Here is a 15,855-nt window from a genome sequence, read left to right on the forward strand (position 1 = left end):
ATGACAAGGGGTGCGCCGAGGGGAGAAAACCTAGGCTTTTTCTCATGCCCAGAGCCCTGTGTCCCCGCTTTGTCCAGTGATTGATTAATTAGGCAGCCCCTGAACTGTCAGGCCCAGGGTGCTGAAGGTGTAAGAACGAGCAGGACAGCTCTGCTCTCATGGGCCCCCCTGGTCATCAATGGGATGCACAGAGGGGAGAGGCTGACCAGTGCCAGGCTGTTTGAAGCACCTTTTACATATCACTGAATTTAATCCCACGATAGTCCTGAGAGGTGGGAGCTCTTATGCCCATTTTACTGACTGGGAAGGGCCCAGAGAGGGTGCCTGGCTCAGGGTCGCACTGGTAGGTGGTGCAGCCGGGTCTAAGCCCATGGGTCTGCAGCATGTGTCTGCTTAAGGTGAGGCCACATTTGGATTAGTACAGGGAGGGAAAGGAGCAGAGAGCAAGGGAGGAAACGGAAGGGGAAGGTGGTCAGGGAAGGGCAGCTGGGTAATGAGCAAGGGATAAACAGAGTTCCAGGCCCTCCCTCACTACTGGGTCCTAGGCTATATCGTCCTAGCCATGGGGCTAGGGTTGGGGGCAGGGGTGGGTAGAATACCTACCTGAGGGTAAAATTAACAGTGAGCCACTGGTTGATAGGAAGGCAGGTCCTTACCTAAGACAAAAAGTGGTTGAGGGACATTGGGGAGGGGGTCTGGATACCCCAGGGTGGTGGTGGGCAACAGCATTGGAGGTCTGGATGGTGGATTTCTTAAAGGGTTTTTGTTTTTATTTGTTCCAGGGGGACAACATGGGAGACTTTGGTCTGTATGGGGGGGGAGGGCGGGCAGGGTGAAGGGAGAGGGCATTCGCTCCAGCCCAAGTCACCAAATGGTCGAGCTGTGGGCTCAGAATGGGGGCAGGAGGGTTACTTAGGTCAGAGGGTGGGCCAGGCACTGGGCCTGTTAGGTGAGAATCCAGCTAGGTCCCCTCAGGGTAAGTGGGGAGGAGGGGGTGCTGCTGAGAGTGGGAAAGCCACCCTGGGGTGGGGGTGGCCAGGAGTGGTGATTTCCTATGTCCAGTAGGGGAGATGGTTATGTGGATTGGTCTTTGGGGAGCCCATTGAGGAGTTTCAGCGCTGGCCTTGGGGTGAGGGCTGTAACGTCTAAAATAGCCAGGGAGTGCAGTTTTGGAGGAGGAGCCAAGGGTGGTGATGTAACCCTGGAAATGGAGAGGGGTCACCTTAGTGAAAGATGAGAGGGAGAGGGTGGGCAGGAAAAATTGTGTGTGCGTACACATGAACTTGTGTGCTGAAGCTAAGTTGTCACGAGGGCCGAGGGCCGGGGTCAAGAGTGTGGGCCGGGATGGGACGCTGGGGCGTCCACACCCAGCAGAGCGGACCCGCCAGGTTGAGGGGCGCACATCACGGGGCGGGCGGGGCGGGGCCTCGAGGGCGTGGCCGGGACGCCGAGTCCGACAGCTGAGGCGGAGGGGAGCTGGGGGGAGACTCGGGACTGGCCTGAAACCAGAGACCAGGATGGGCCACTCGCCACAGAACAAGGATGGAGGATGCAGGTAGAAGGACTGGGGGTGGGGGTGAGGGCGGGAGAGGCTGGGGAACCTCAGAAAGGGGGGGACGCTCAAAGAAGGCTTTCTCCGCGGAAAAGAGAGGTGGGAAATGGGGGTGGGGAAGGGAGTTTACATAAAATTCGGGAGGGGACAATCCAGATGAAATACGGGGGTGATGGAATACGGGGTGATTCAGGTGAAATGCGGGGGTGATGGGGACTGAAAATTGAGTATGTGTAGAACCTTGGGCAAAGGTGGGGCGCTAATTTCTGGGGGGACCCTCAGGAGAACTCGAGTCCTGCTGTAGGAAAAAGGGGAGTGCAGCCCCCCACACCCCCTCTGTGAGGGCCGGGTGGAGGCAAGGGGACTTGAGGCGGTGGGGGGTGGGGAGAGTGGGGGACACGGCTGGTTTCAGAACGTCGCGGGAGGAGGCAGGGCTGGAATACGGGGGTGAGGGGGGGAGTTCTGCAGAGAGAGGGGAGGGGAGTCCAGGATCCAGAAGCCCTCTGGGGAGTGAGGGCCAGGAAGGGAGGGCGGGGCGGGCGAGGGTGTGGGAGCGTTTCCTTCAGCGACTCCTGAGCGCTCGCGCCGAGCCTGGAGTGGGGTGGGGGGGGGGGGTCGGCGGGAGAGGTTCGTGGAGGTGAGGGCGCGGGCGAGGGTGAGGGGTCGGCTGGGTTTGGGCCGAAGGTCCAGGGGCCCCATGGGGGGTGGGGCGGGGTGGAGGCTAAGACGCCGCGGCAGGTGAGTGCGGAAAGGCCGTTGCCTGGCGAAGGGCGGCAGTTCGCGGGGTCAGGTGGGTTTGTGCGGGGTGAGGGGCAGGGCAGGGTGGTAGCGGGGAGGGGGTGGCGCGGGGCGGGCCCCCTTACTCCTCAGTCTTCGCTGCGGAGTTGGGCACCGCGCGTCGTGAGGTGAATCCCGCGGAGACCCTGCGCGGCCCGCGGCTGCCTTCGACGCCTCGGCGACCGCGACGGCGCGGCCGCTGATTGGCTCGCGCGGCTGCGGCGTCGAGGGGCGGGGCCAAGGGCCCCCGGCGGGGCGGGGCCGGGCCGCGCTGCCTGCACCCTGCGGGCGTCCGGGAGCGCGCGCCTAGGTGGGCACGTGTAGGATAAGCTGCTGGATAAGTGGGGCGGAATTATTAACTCCGACCGCTGAACCCCCAGACATTGAAAGCACAGTTGTAAGTGTGAATTTCCCAGGGGAAGGGTCCTCAGAGTTCATCAGTTTTTCCAAAGCTCCAGAGACCCCTTCCCCAAATAAAGTCCAGAGTTTGAGATCTAGAGACAGAGGTGCCTGTCGGGATGTCGGGGCACGGGCGGGTTTTCCCTGGACCTTTGAGAAGGGGGTTCTGTGGATCGGCACCGAGGGGGGCGGTTACTCTGGGAGCCCCTCAAATTACTTGTAAAAGGCTACCAACCTATTCATCTACCATCTAGGGCAGGTTCAGATATTTCATTAGATTCTCACAGACTCAAGGACCCTACACATATGAAAAATCACTGACTTAGAGTTTCAGTGCTCAGCTTTTTCTTTTTCTTTTAAAAGATCTGTTTATTGATGCATACAAGAACTGGGGTGCAGGCCAAAGGTGCAGGGTGTGAGGGGACTCACCAAAGACAGAGTGGGGAGCAGAACAGGCAGATCTACTGAAATACACTGCTGAGGGGAGTAGCGGGCAAGACAGGAGAGGTCTGCCTCACCATGTGGGTCAGCTCCCTGGCCGGGGATCGAACTCGTGCTGCAGTGGCTGCAGATAGCTTCATAGTGCTGATGTTAACCCCTTGTGCCACCAGGGAGGCCCCCACCCCACTTCACATCATTTTTACTCTGTTGCTGCCCTCGTGAAAGCAGGACAAAATCTGAAACTTTTCAGCTTATCTCCAGCACCCTGCCCTGGGTGGAACATGCTTTAAAGGAACCTGGCTCGTAGAGAGGCCGAGTGACTTGCCCTTGTGCCCAGTGCTGAACCTGGATACGAACCAAGGCAGCCTGGGGCTCCGGTTCCGAAATGTGCCCCTAGAATCTAGGGGAGACCTGACCCTTCCTTCCAGCTCCTCATAGAATTTAGTGAGTAGCAGCACAGTGTGCTGATGCTTACAACAGGCTAGTTAGTAGACTCAGTTATTAATTCAGTGCCCGTGATTTAAGTGGATCATTGATGATGTAGAGCATTGATTTCTAGCCACTTGGACCTTCTTCCCCAGACAGCCTGCAGTTCTCTGCGCAAATGTCAGCTCCTCAGAGAGTCCTCTCCTAAGCCCCTGTTTGAAATCCCTGCCCTGCTTGACCCCAACACTCCCTGTCCCCATTTTCAGCTTGATTTTTCTGTACACATGTTGAATGAATAAATAATAAAGATTATACAATGAGCATACTAATAAATGAATCAGCAGTGTTAACATGATCCTCTTGTTGGTAACATGTAATCTGTTAGCCAACCTATGTGGGCAGAATAAAGTGCAGGACAAAGTTCTACATGCTTTTATGTGTATTGTCCAATTTATTCCTCATGACCACCTCTGATGTAGGTTATACTCACTATACCCATTGTCCTGATGGGGAAACTGAGGCACAGTGAGGCGAAGTCTCTTTCTGAAGGTACCACAGCTGGTAAACAGTGGAGGCGGGATGTGAGTTTGGGTCTTCCGGCTCCTGAGCTGAACACTCAGCCTCTCTGGGTCCGTCTCTCCCCTCTCGCCAGTGACACTGGCCATGGACAAGCCAGCAGGCCTGCAGGTGGACTACGTCTTCCGGGGCGTGGAGCATGCTGTGCGCGTGATGGTGTCCGGGCAGGTGCTGGAGCTGGAGGTGGAGGACCGGATGACCGCCGACCAGTGGCGGGGCGAGTTCGATGCCAGCTGTGAGTGTCTCCTCTGGGGTTCGGGTTGGGGGGTCTTGCCTGTCTTTCCCGGGGATCAGCTTCTCCTAGAAAATGGGTCAACCAGGATTCCTGCTCACCTGGCTCTTCTGCCTGGTGAGGAGGGGGAGCGGGGCTCGTCCCTCAGGCAGGAACATGGGAGTTGGGGAAAGTTGGAAAGCTTGGATGGTTGCTTTGGGCTGGGCAAGTGGTCAGACGTCAGGAAGGACTTTTCTCCCTCCCCAGTCATTGAAGATTTGACTCACAAGACAGGGAACTTCAAACAGTTCAACATCTTCTGTAACATGCTGGAGTCGGCCCTCATGCAGGTAGGACCCAGGGGTGGGGGCTGGGGAGATGTCTGGCCCCAGATGCCTGACCGGGGAGGAGAAGCCTGTCTGATGTCTGCAAGACCCACTTCCTTCACTTCCCTTGAAAGGCAGAGCTCTTTTTCTTTCCTTCCTTTCTGAATCAAGTACCTGACTTTGATTCTAAAGGTACTTACCTCATGTAGAAAAGTGAAGTCCCAGAAATGTAAAGAAGAAAGTAAAAATCGCTCCACCCTTAACACTAACCCTTGGTAATATTTTGCTGAAAAATCACTCAGCCATTTCTCCAGTTCTCTTTTCACTTGTGAGCAAAAGATGTCACATTTGCTAACATCCTCACTGTCCTCATCAGCCAGATCTCTCAATCTTTGAGAAGCTCTTAAGTACCCAGTGCCAGATATAAGTTTCCCCAAATTCGTATTTTTCCGTTGAAGTTGGAATTTCATCACTGACATCAAATGCCCTTAGTGGTTTTGCTGGCAGTGCCAAGCTTACTTTGTCCATTTTGGAGATGATGCCAGTGACGCCAGCCTGAATAACCCTAGCTGTGTCCGTCGGTTGTTCTTTCAGGTAAAAGTAGCCTTCCATGAAAAAGTGGTTCATTTCCCTCAAAACTGGAATGCACAGGTGCTTTTCCTGAAAGAGCTGTCCTTCCTCCTTTGGGGTATGTCGTCCTTGGGGTACTGCAGGGCGCACACTTCCCATTGATGGTCCCACAGAGCAGTAGTAAAAAGTGCTCTGGGATCAGTAGTTAATAAAATGATTCATTGTTACAGCTTCCTCAGAGATATTCTTCATTAGATTTGCTTATTTTTGCTCCTCCCTCCCGACCCCCGACTGAGACTGCCCACTGATGGAGGATGCAATGAGGAGACAGTGACCCTGACAAGTGGACAAGAGTCCCACCCGCTGGACTCCCTGGAAGGCCCTGTGGGTCTGAGGAGGACACTTAGCAGGCCGCAGTGTGAAGCTCAGTTAAATGGCTGGGTCTTGAGCTTCCTTGTCTGCAGTTCCTCCCCTGAAGGCATCTTGGTGCCAGCCCCGAGACAGCGCCAGGGTGGCTGTCAGCCTCACTCTAGGCAAGCCCAGCTCACCCAGATTTCGGCCTGGGCGTGGCCTGGGCATGAGATGCATGTCTCACTTTGGTGACGTTGGCAGCTCTTCCCCTTGTCTCCCAACAGAGCAGTGAGTCAGTCACCCTTGACCTGCTGACCTACACGGACCTGGAGTCCCTGCGGAACCGTAAGATAGGCCGCCCAGGCCCCCTGGCCTCCAGATCAGCCCAGCTCAACTCCAAGCGCTACCTGATCCTCATCTACTCCGTGGAGTTTGACAGGTGGGGACGGGGGCTGGGCCAGGCGGTAGGCAGGTGGGAGAGGATGTGGCTAGACCTCAGGAACCCTGGCACCCAGGACAAGGGGGTGCTGCTTAGACCTGGCCTGGGGAATCTTCAGTGTTGAGATTTATAGCGCTTATTGTTAAACCTGACTACAAGTGCAGAGTGGCCATTACCAGTGCCTTAAGCTGTAGTTGGTCGTGTCACATGATGTCTCGGTGGGTGGCTGCCATTCAGTAGTGTCACTAGGGACACAGGCTCTTTCTGTTTTTTCTTTAAATTACATCCTTATTGTGTTGGCCTTTTGACCTCCCACATAGTCACAAAGTGACTGCTGGACCTCCAGGCATTGCATCAGTATCAAAGCCAGAGGAAGAGGCACAGGGCTGTCCATTGCCTCTACCATTTTTATCAGGAAAGTCTTCCCAGAAGACTTTCCATCATATTTGGCCAGAAGTGATCACATGCAAGGGATGCTGGGAAATGAATAGCTGGCTTTCTATCCTGTATAGTGAGAGGCAACAAGGGGAGAAGGTAGTTGGGGATGGCTGTTGGATGGTTGGGGTACAGTGACCCTTTTGTCCTGGATTTTCTAGTAGGGAGTTATCCACACTCTGAATAGCATCGGCTGGGGCCCAGCCCAGAGGCCACAGGGATCAGGCTATCTTGACTTTCCCCCTGTGGGATTGTTTGGCTGCAAGTAACAGGACCCAGTGTCCCTTCCACCAGCCACATGTGATGAGGAAGTGGCCTCAGATGGCACTGTCAACCTGGGTGGTTCCCACATTGCTGGCTAAGGGGCCTTGGGGGGCTGGCTGCTAGAGAGGTGTGGAGGCAGGAGGGACCCGGAAGCCGTGTTGAGGACAGAAACCTCTAGGAAGGTGGGGCCAGGGAATCATGTCTGATGTGCCTCTCAGAATCTGCTATACTCTCGGTGGACGCTTGGCCTCTGAGACGCCTCGGTTCTAATCCTCCTCCTCAGGATTCACTACCCGCTGCCCCTCCCGTACCAGGGCAAGCCGGACCCTGTGGTCCTTCAGGGTATCATCCGCTCGCTGAAGGAGGAGCTGGGCCGCCTGAGAGGGCTGAATGGCCAGGACGCTCGGGACACCCGGGAGACTGAGATCTGGCACCTGCGGGAGCAGTGAGTCTGGGTGGCTGGGGGGCATCCAGACATGCACTGAGGGGGCTGATGCTTGGCACTGTCGGGAGGGTGCTCATTCCTCGCTCCCAGAAGAGTTATTCAGCAGTGCCAGAGACAGTCCTGGCCCTCCATGTGGTGGGGGTGATAGATCTGTCGGCAGACAGTGAGACAGTGCAGACGGGGGCGGGCGGGGAGCCCAGAAGGGAGACTTGATGCTGCTGGTAAGTGGGGCATCCCAGCAGCAGGAACAGCATGTGCAAGACAGGGTAGGAGGTAGAGCCACCATCTTTTGTGCTGCCCCCCTGCACAGGGGCACAGAGATGTTGATCACATCACCCCCCCAACTGTGTCTTCGCCATTGGAGGTAGTTGGGAAGGGGAGCCTGTGTTAAGCTTCACCGGGAGTCTGATGAGGCCAGGGGTGGGCCAGGTGAAAGGAGTGGGGAAAAGTGTTCTAGGCAGCAGGAACAGCATGTGCAATGCCCTCTGTTAGATGGGAATTGGTGAGAACAGGGGACTGGAATAGTGACGTGAAGAAAGCCAAGGCACTGGGTATACTGACTGCTGCCCGCTGTCGAGCTGAACGGGGGCTCAGTGTCTAAGTGCAGGAGGCCCCACTCATTGGGGTGGGTTGACAATATTTTTAGTATTAGTAATAAAAATAAACAATACCAGCAGCTAATATATATTTTTAAAGACTTATTTTATTTATGCATACAAGAACTGGGGTGTAGGCCAGAGATGCGGCAGTGGGGTGGGGGTGGTGAGAGGATTCACCAGAGACAGAGTGGGGAGCAGAACAGGCAGACTGACTGAAATACACTGCTGAGGAGAGCAGCAGGCGTTTCAGGAGAGGTCTGCTGCACCATGTGGGTCAGCTCCCTGGTGGGGATTGAACTCATGTTGCAGTGGCTGGTGATAGCTTTATAGCGCTGTCTTTAACCCCTTGCGCCGCCAGGGAGGCCCTCCAGTAGCTAATATTTATTAGCTGTGTGCTAGGAACTCTGCTTATTGCTTTATGACTAAATTAATTTAATCCTTACAAAATAAGTACTGCTGTTGTCCCCATTTTACGGAACAGGAAACTGAGGCCCAGAGAGTTGAAGAACTTGCTCCAGGGCAAACGGAATACTGTGGCAGCGAGAGCACGATAGACTGTGTTTCCCAGACAGGACACAAGGTGGCGCCGTCTGCCTTTCTGAACCAACCTCAGAACTAGCAGGGTGACTTCAGAGCCCACTGCCGGTTGGGGGCTTAATGTCCTCGTCCCAAGTAGGAGTTCAGGAGTTTGTGAAGACTCCTAACATTTATTAATTTATTTCCTGAACATTTGTTAGTTCATACAGTGCTAGTTAATGTTCCTTGAGCCCTTACTCGGTGCCACACACTCTTAGATTCCTACCATCTTAGACATAGATATGGTTTCCATCCCCTTTTCAAGAGATGTGAGTGGAACTGCCCAAGGTCACCCAGCCTGTAATAAGTAGAGTAGAGCTGGACACAGGCAGCCTGATGGGGGCCGGGGTTTCACACAGCAAGCAGACAGCTAGAGGCTGTGCCCTCACGGGGAGAGGATCCAGAGAGAGATCGAATACTCACACTGACAAATGGCAGCTAGGAAGCTGAGAAAGGGACACATAAGAGATCAAGGAGAGCAGGGAGCAGGAAGACATGACCTATCCTGCTGGAGGAGCGCTGGGGGAGGTGATATTTGAAGGATAAGCTGAAGTGTTCCTGCTCCACTGAAGACCAAGCTGTCCAACCCAAGGGAATTGCATTTGTACAAAAAAGCTTGGCTGGAACAATGAGGGAGACAGAAGAGGGGAAGGTGCTGGGGATTTAACTGAAGTGAAGTGAAGTCAGCTCCTTGGAGAGCTTGACGGAGCCACTGATTTGGGAAAAAAAAAAGTTTTATCAGGAAAAATTCCCTGCACATGCAAAAGTGCACAATGCAGGCCTTCCTGGTGGCGCAGGAGGTAAAGACAGCGCTATCAAGCTATTGGCAGCCACTGCAGCAGATCTCACCTGTCTCTCCAGCTGCTCCCCTCAGCGGTGTATTTCAGTAGATCCGCCTATTCTGCTCCCCACTCTCTCTGGTGAAACCTGTCACCCCGCACACCTTTGGCCTGTACTTCAGTTCTTGTATGCATAAATAAAATAAATCTTTAAAAAAAAAATCAAACAAAAAACCAAACGTGCACAATGCATCTATGTGCCCCAGCATCGAGGGGCGTCCATATTTGCCCATATCACTGATCTCTGCGCTCCGCTCTCCCCTAAGCAAGTCCTAGACATATCTGCTCTGTAGACACTCAAATATGTATTTTTAACATATAAGGGCATGTTAAAAAAGATAAAGGTTGTTACCACAGCCAGCAAAATGAACAGAAAGTCCTTAATGTCGTCTAGTACCCAGGGGCTGTGCGCTCACATCTGTCTGGTCGATACCCGACTGTCTGTGGCTGGCGCCTGTGAATAGTATCTGAACCCACCACTCATTCCTTGATGTGTTTTTTAAATCACTTTAAATGGCTCAGTCCTTCTGGGTTTCCAGGCTCCTTATTTTTGGAAGAAGCCGGGTGTTTGTCCTGTGGTTTCTCATGATTGGGATTGTACTGGTTTTCTTGCCGTGGTAACATTCCACTCCCGCATCCCCTGCACGTCCTGCGAAGTGGTCCTTAAACCCACAGGCCGATCGGTGGCAGGTTTTGGCGAGACCCCTCCTTGGCGGTGCTGTGAGCTTGTCCACACTCGGTGATGGTGAGCTGGCAGGTTGAGCCGGGACCCTCTCTAACAGAGGTTCCGAGCAGCCCCACAGCTCCTGGTAATTTTCCTTTGTGTTTGTGTTTTTGTTTTTTTTTTGTTTTTTTTTTAAGATTTATTTATTTATTTATACAAGAACTGGGGCACAGACCAGATTCGAGGGGTGGGGGTGGGGTGAGAGGATTCACCAGAGACAGAGTGGGGAACAGAACAGGCAGACTGATAAAATACACTGCTGAGGGGAGCAGCAGGCGAGACAGGAGAGGTCTGCCACGCCATGTGGGACCCTCACTGAACTGGCTTTGCAGAGGCTGGACAGCTTCACAGCACTGCGCTCAACCACCTGCTCCACCAGGGGAGCCCCTTCCTTTGTGTTTTCTAATTTCCAATGAGGCTAAGCCCTCCTTTGTGTTTGGGAGGCCTGTAGATCCTCATTTGTGAGTTGCCCCTTCCCCTACCTTGTCTTTTTGCTGATCATGTAATTCTTCTACTCATGTCTGGAGTTCTTCATATTGTCTGGATATGAGCTCTTTGTGGATTTTAAGTCTCGGAGAGTCTCATGCTCATACTGGTATCTTTGAATAAACAGAGGTTCTTAGTTTTTGTGTTTTTTTTTTTTTTTGAGATTTATTTATTTATTCATACAAGAACTAGGGTACATGCCAGAGGTGTGGGGGCTAAGAGGATCCATCAGAGACAGAGTAGGGAGCAGAACAGGTGGATCTACTGAAATACACTGCTGAGGGGAGCAGCAGGGAGACAGGAGATGTCTGGTGCGCTATGTGGGTCAGCTCCCTGGCTGGGGATTGAACTCAGGCCACAGCAGCAGTGATAGCGATGAGACTTAACCCCTAGGCCATCAGGGAGGCCCTTTGCAGATATTTTTTGATGCACATATTTACTGTCTTTACATTTGGCCACTAGAAATACCCTCACTTTGGCTCCTTTATCCTTTTGAAATGACCCCATAACTGGATGGATGCCTTTTTTTCCTGGCTTGTCAGATGTCTAGGCTGCTTATACAGCCTCAGAACTGGCATGAGTCATTTCTTCAAGGAACCTTGGTTGTTTTTCTTTTGGAATTTAGATATCGTGGTCTGGCCACTGAGGCTGTTCATTGTCACTGAGTTGACCTAACTTTTAGGCATTTTGCGAGTGGAAAGAGCCAGGAAATACATTTTCAGAATAAGAAAAATAATGTTTGTGTTTATCTAACCCCTCTGATTTGTATGTCTTCTCATGCTGAAAATCTTAATTTCTAATAACACCATTAATTATTTGCTTTATCTTAATAATTCCATTAATCCTTCTAAGAGTATGAATAGAGTTTAAGATGTGATTGCAGTTCTTTTTGCCCTTAGGCTATTATTCTACTTGTTAAGAGCAAGTGTTTTTCCCTTTTAGGTCACTTAACATAATTCTCCTTCCAGAGGCCACCGACTTTGACATGCAGCTAGGTTAGGTTTGAACCAGTATCTTTTAAAGCCGTAGGGATTGCTTTTGTTACAATTTTTAAAAATAAGTATTTTCATGGTTCCAAAGTCAAAATTGAAAAAGAAGGTACGGGGGCCTCCCTGGTGGCGCAAGGGGTTAAGACGCAACCTGTGAAGCAACCCAGAGCCTCTGCAGCACAAGTTCGATCCCCGGTCAGCCAGGGAGCTACCTACATGGCACAGCAGACCTCTCCTGTCTCGCCCGCTGCTCCCCTCGGCAGTGTACTTCAGTCATTCTGCCTGTTCTGTTCCCCACTCTGTCTCTGGTGAATCCTCTCACCCCCTGCATCTCTGGCTTGTACCCCAGCTCTTATGTGCATACATAAATAAATCTGTAAATTAAAAAAAAAAAAAGAAAAAGAAGGTACGTGTAAACAGGTCCATTTCTGTCTTCTTCCCTTCCCCATAGATAACATACCTTTTTGTTTTTGATTTAACCTTATATATATTTAAAATATGAACACAGATATATAATTTACAACCCCCTCTTTGCTTTTTCAAAAAGAGAGGCATACATAACATTGCCTGAGCTGCTCTTAAACTTACATCCTGGCCATCACTTGGTGATGGGATACAAAGCTGTCTGCCTCATTCCTTTTTTACAATTGTGTAATAGTCCAGTTAGGGCAGATGCCCCAAACATTCAACTGATGTGCCTTTTGCTTGATTCCACCCTTGTGCAGCAGTGTATATAGCATTGTTTATAGGTCATTTTTTAAGATAAATTTTTACTGAAAAATCATTGGTAATGATATATGCAGTTCAGGTGTGCAGCACTGTAAGTCTACATTTGTAAACACCCCATGTACAGTCATTTTCTCAAGGACCGGTTTGTTATTTTACAGAGTCCTGGCGAATGGGAAGGCAACAAGTCCTGTCTGGGGGTCTGGGCCAGGACCTCAGCACCTCGGGGCTAGGCTTTCAGGATATAGAGGATAGATTGGTGGTATATTTTGTAATGAAGCGTACACGGCTGTGTCTTTCCTGTGGGATGGATGGTGGTGATGTGGCATGTCCCTCAGGTGGGGAAGGTGGGCTGCAGGTGATAAATCAGGCCATTTTACTCTACCCATGGGAGTGATCGAGTTACCCCTTCGTTGTGGAGGTGAGACGGTGCCTGCCCACCCCCTGCCGGAAAAGGGGATGATTAGACCTGAGTCCCGGCCTCCCCTCTGCACCCCGCCCCAGCCCTCGCTCTCACCTTTCCCGCAGGGTGTCCCGCCTGTCCTCTGAGAAGCGCGAGCTGGAGACCCAGCTGGGCCGATCACGCGAGGAGGCGCTGGCCGGCAGGGCGGCGCGCCAGGAGGCCGAGTCTCTGCGCGGGCTTGTGCGCGGCCTGGAGCTGGAGCTGCGGCAAGAGCGCAGCGCGGGGACCCGCGGGTCGGGCCGCCGCAGCCAGGAATGTCGCCGCCTGGCCAAGGAGGTGAGGGGGCGAGCCGGCCAGCGGGGGCGGCCAGCGGGGGCGGACCACGGTCTCAGTCTGGATCTCTGCGCCCGGATCCTCACTGCAGCTCGAGGAAGTCAAGGCTTCGGAGCGAAGCCTGCGCGCGCGGCTCAAGACGCTGAACTCCGAGCTGGCCATTTACAAGAGAGGGTGAGGGGCGTGGCCAGGGTGGGCGGGGCCTCGGGGCTGCAGGTGGGCCTGCAGGTGGACCTGGGCTTGGCGGGGGCGGGGCCTGGGGAGGAGGCAGAGTCCGAGGAGGACTCGGAGCGCCCAGAGATGGGGGGCAGGGCCTGGGGGCAGGGCGGGGAATGAAGGAGAGGGCGCTGGGGGCCGAGGGTAGGCGCGGCTGATTGGGCTCCGAGGCCTCGGTAGGACCGCAGTTTCGGAGCCGGTGGGCGGGTCTGCGGAGAGGTGGGCCGGCTTCAGGCGGCGGAGCAGGGGCTGAGGACCGAGGAGGGCCGGACTCCGACGCGCGGAGCGAAAGGGTGTCACCCGCAAGTGGGGTTGGGGGCGCTGGTTGGCGTCCCTTAGCGCTTGTCAGAGCGGCGGGACGTCGGGAGGGGCCCCGGGGAGGACCCGGCGAGCGGGGCTTACGTGAGGTTGTCGAGCAGCGCCAGCCGGGCTCTTCTGCGGGGCGTGGGGGGTCGGAGAGGCCCGGAGCGGCGCTGGAGAAAGCCCCGCTGCGGCGCGGAGTTCTCCAGGAGCGCCGCGGGCGCGGGCGCGCGTCGGGAGGGGATGGCGGGCTGGGCCCGGGCCTCGGCGCGGGTGCGCTGGGGAGAGGCTTGGCCAGGGAGCCGGCCGGGCCGTGGGAAACTGACGGCGGCCTGGGTTCCAGGAGACGCACTCCGCCGGTGGCCGCGCCCCGGGCCCGGGAGGACCGGACTTCCACGTCCCGGGAGCGCTCCACGTCGCGCGGCCGCGGCGCCGCCCGCTCCTCTTCCCGGGAGAGCCGGGGGCGAGGCCGCCCCACCCGCCCTTCGCCCTCGCCCACAGGTCGGTGCGTCCTGCTCTGCGCCGGGAGGGTGGAACGGATGGGGCTGTGGGGGCGCGATCGCGTGACCCCGGCCGCCTCCGCTCTGCCTGCCCCCCAGGTGGTCGCGCGCCCCGTTTCGACCCGACAGCCTTCGTGAAGGCCAAGGAGAAGAAGCAGAGAGAGATCAAAACGAAGTTAGCGCCCGTGTCTTCCCTGCGGGCCTGTGTGCCCGGCGCGCCAGCCCGTGCCCTCATCTGTCTCCACCTGTGCCCCCCGCCTGCCAGCTACCCCCGCTCCCCCCGCCCTCTCTCCCCGCGTCCTCCCGCGCTTCTCCTCCTCTTCGCCCGCTCGCGGGCCCTGGCTGTCGCGGGGGGGGGGGGGGCAGCGACGCCTTCCCCACGGGCAAGCCCCTCCTTACCCGCTCCCCAGGCTGCAGCAGCGGAACCGGTTGGGCAGCGGAGGAAGCGGGGACGGGCCATCCATCTCCTGGTCTCGGCAGGCCCGCGGCCCGGCCCCCCTGACCGGCCGAGGGGATGCGCCCAATCGCTCCCGGAACCGCAGCTCCTCGGGTAACTGGGCCGGGGCGCGCGGGCTGGCGGGCGGGCCGGGCACGCGGGCGGGTGCGGGAGGCCCACGCGCTCCTTCTCCCTCTAGTGGACAGTTTCCGCAGCCGCTGCTCGTCCGCCAGCTCCTGCAGCGAGTTTGAGGATTTCTCGGAGTCCCTCCGTAGAGGGTAAAACTTGGAATGGGGGGAAGAACCGCTCCCGGTCGGGTGTGTGGGGAGCCTGGAAACAGTCTTTTGCAGGGTAACTGGGTGTCAGAGGCTGGAGCCCTGAAATCACGAAGGAGGGCGAGGTGGGAGGTGCCAAAGAGCGGTCCATTGGTCTATGATTGCTTCCTTCCAGCGTCCGCCGCCGCGGGAAGCCTCCCAGCCCCACCTGGACCCGCTCCAATGTGGTGAGAGTCTCTCCTGCCTCCTGGGGAAGGTGGGGGCAGCACTAAGCCGCCGGAAGCCGCTGTCCCCTTCTGCCATGGTTGTGTTCTGGGGGCCTGCCTGGTGGAAGCCCTTCTGAAATGACCCGGCGCACAGAGGCCTTTGGGTTGGAAGGGAGAGTGGGGTGGTGAGGGCACAGAGGACACTGGCTGAGACCATCACCTCTGGCCGCAGATTACAGGTTTTAGAATCTGAACGCCCCTCTGTGATGCAGGTGGTTTCTTAGCCTCTCTGTGCCTGTTTATCAGATAACTGGGCTTGGTAATGGCTTTCCCCTCCCAGCATTCTGGTGAAACTGTGAGGTGCTCAGTAGGTGTCAGCCCTTACTTTTTTTGAGGTCCTTAGGTTCAGAATTTCTGGTGGGATTTGGGGCCGGAATAGAGGGAGGGTGCCTGATCCCCGTTCTTACCTCCTGTGCAGCAGAAGTCTACCCCCCTGGAACGCGGCCGCCATCAGAGACGCCTGGCCAGTTCGGGGACCTGGGTCCCCATGAAAGGTGAGCCTGGGATTCCACATCTCCAGAGCCCACTGGGGGTGGTACTGAGGGCAGCAGATTAGACCCCATAGCTCCTAGCGGTGGCAAACCCCTCCCAGCCCTCCACGTGCACGTCTGCTCTCGCAGAGTACAGCTCCGACCACCAGGCGGCCGACATGGCCGAGATAGACGCCCGCTTGAAGGCCTTGCAGGAGTACATGAATCGGCTGGACACGCGGTCATGACCTGGAGAGGGGGTGCTGCCCTTCCATGCCCCCTCCACCAATGGATCCGCAGGAGGCGGGGCCTTGCAGGAGGCGGGGACTCCCTTCCAGTCCCGCCCAGGCCCCGCCCCCTCCTGGTGCTCCTGGGGTCTCAGGTGCTTGGCGCCATGGCCCCGCCCCCTCCCCAGGTACTGCATGCTGGAAGGGAGGGTATTTGTGCTCTTTGTAAATAAATATATTTGCCCTTGGGATCCCTCAGCTTATGAGTGATGGGCAGG

The 15,855-nt window shown here is 55.6% G+C and overlaps 1 protein-coding gene across 2 annotated transcripts; it reads left to right on the plus strand.

Annotated features, from left to right (window-relative positions):
- Positions 1–4,247: 4,247 nt before the first annotated feature.
- CCDC61 (coiled-coil domain containing 61) lies at positions 4,248–15,598 on the plus strand (the record flags this gene model as incomplete). 2 transcript variants are annotated; one of them, XM_084257539.1, is made up of 13 exons in its annotated part: positions 4,248–4,406; positions 4,650–4,732; positions 5,914–6,068; positions 7,051–7,212; positions 12,680–12,890; positions 12,979–13,061; positions 13,747–13,904; positions 14,003–14,078; positions 14,314–14,453; positions 14,539–14,617; positions 14,790–14,841; positions 15,302–15,374; positions 15,501–15,598. In XM_084257539.1, the coding sequence occupies 13 exons, from the start codon at positions 4,259–4,261 to the stop codon at positions 15,596–15,598; spliced, it is 1,518 nt and encodes a 505-aa protein (XP_084113665.1). The 2 variants fall into 2 exon arrangements, with proteins under 2 accessions (XP_084113665.1, XP_084113664.1); XM_084257538.1 differs by having other exon boundaries at positions 4,259–4,406; positions 14,003–14,088; positions 14,324–14,453.
- Between the last annotated feature and the right edge of the window lie 257 nt (positions 15,599–15,855).

Source organism: Talpa europaea (assembly GCF_964194135.1).
Source record: "Talpa europaea genome assembly, chromosome: 16".
NCBI lineage: Eukaryota > Metazoa > Chordata > Mammalia > Eulipotyphla > Talpidae > Talpa > Talpa europaea.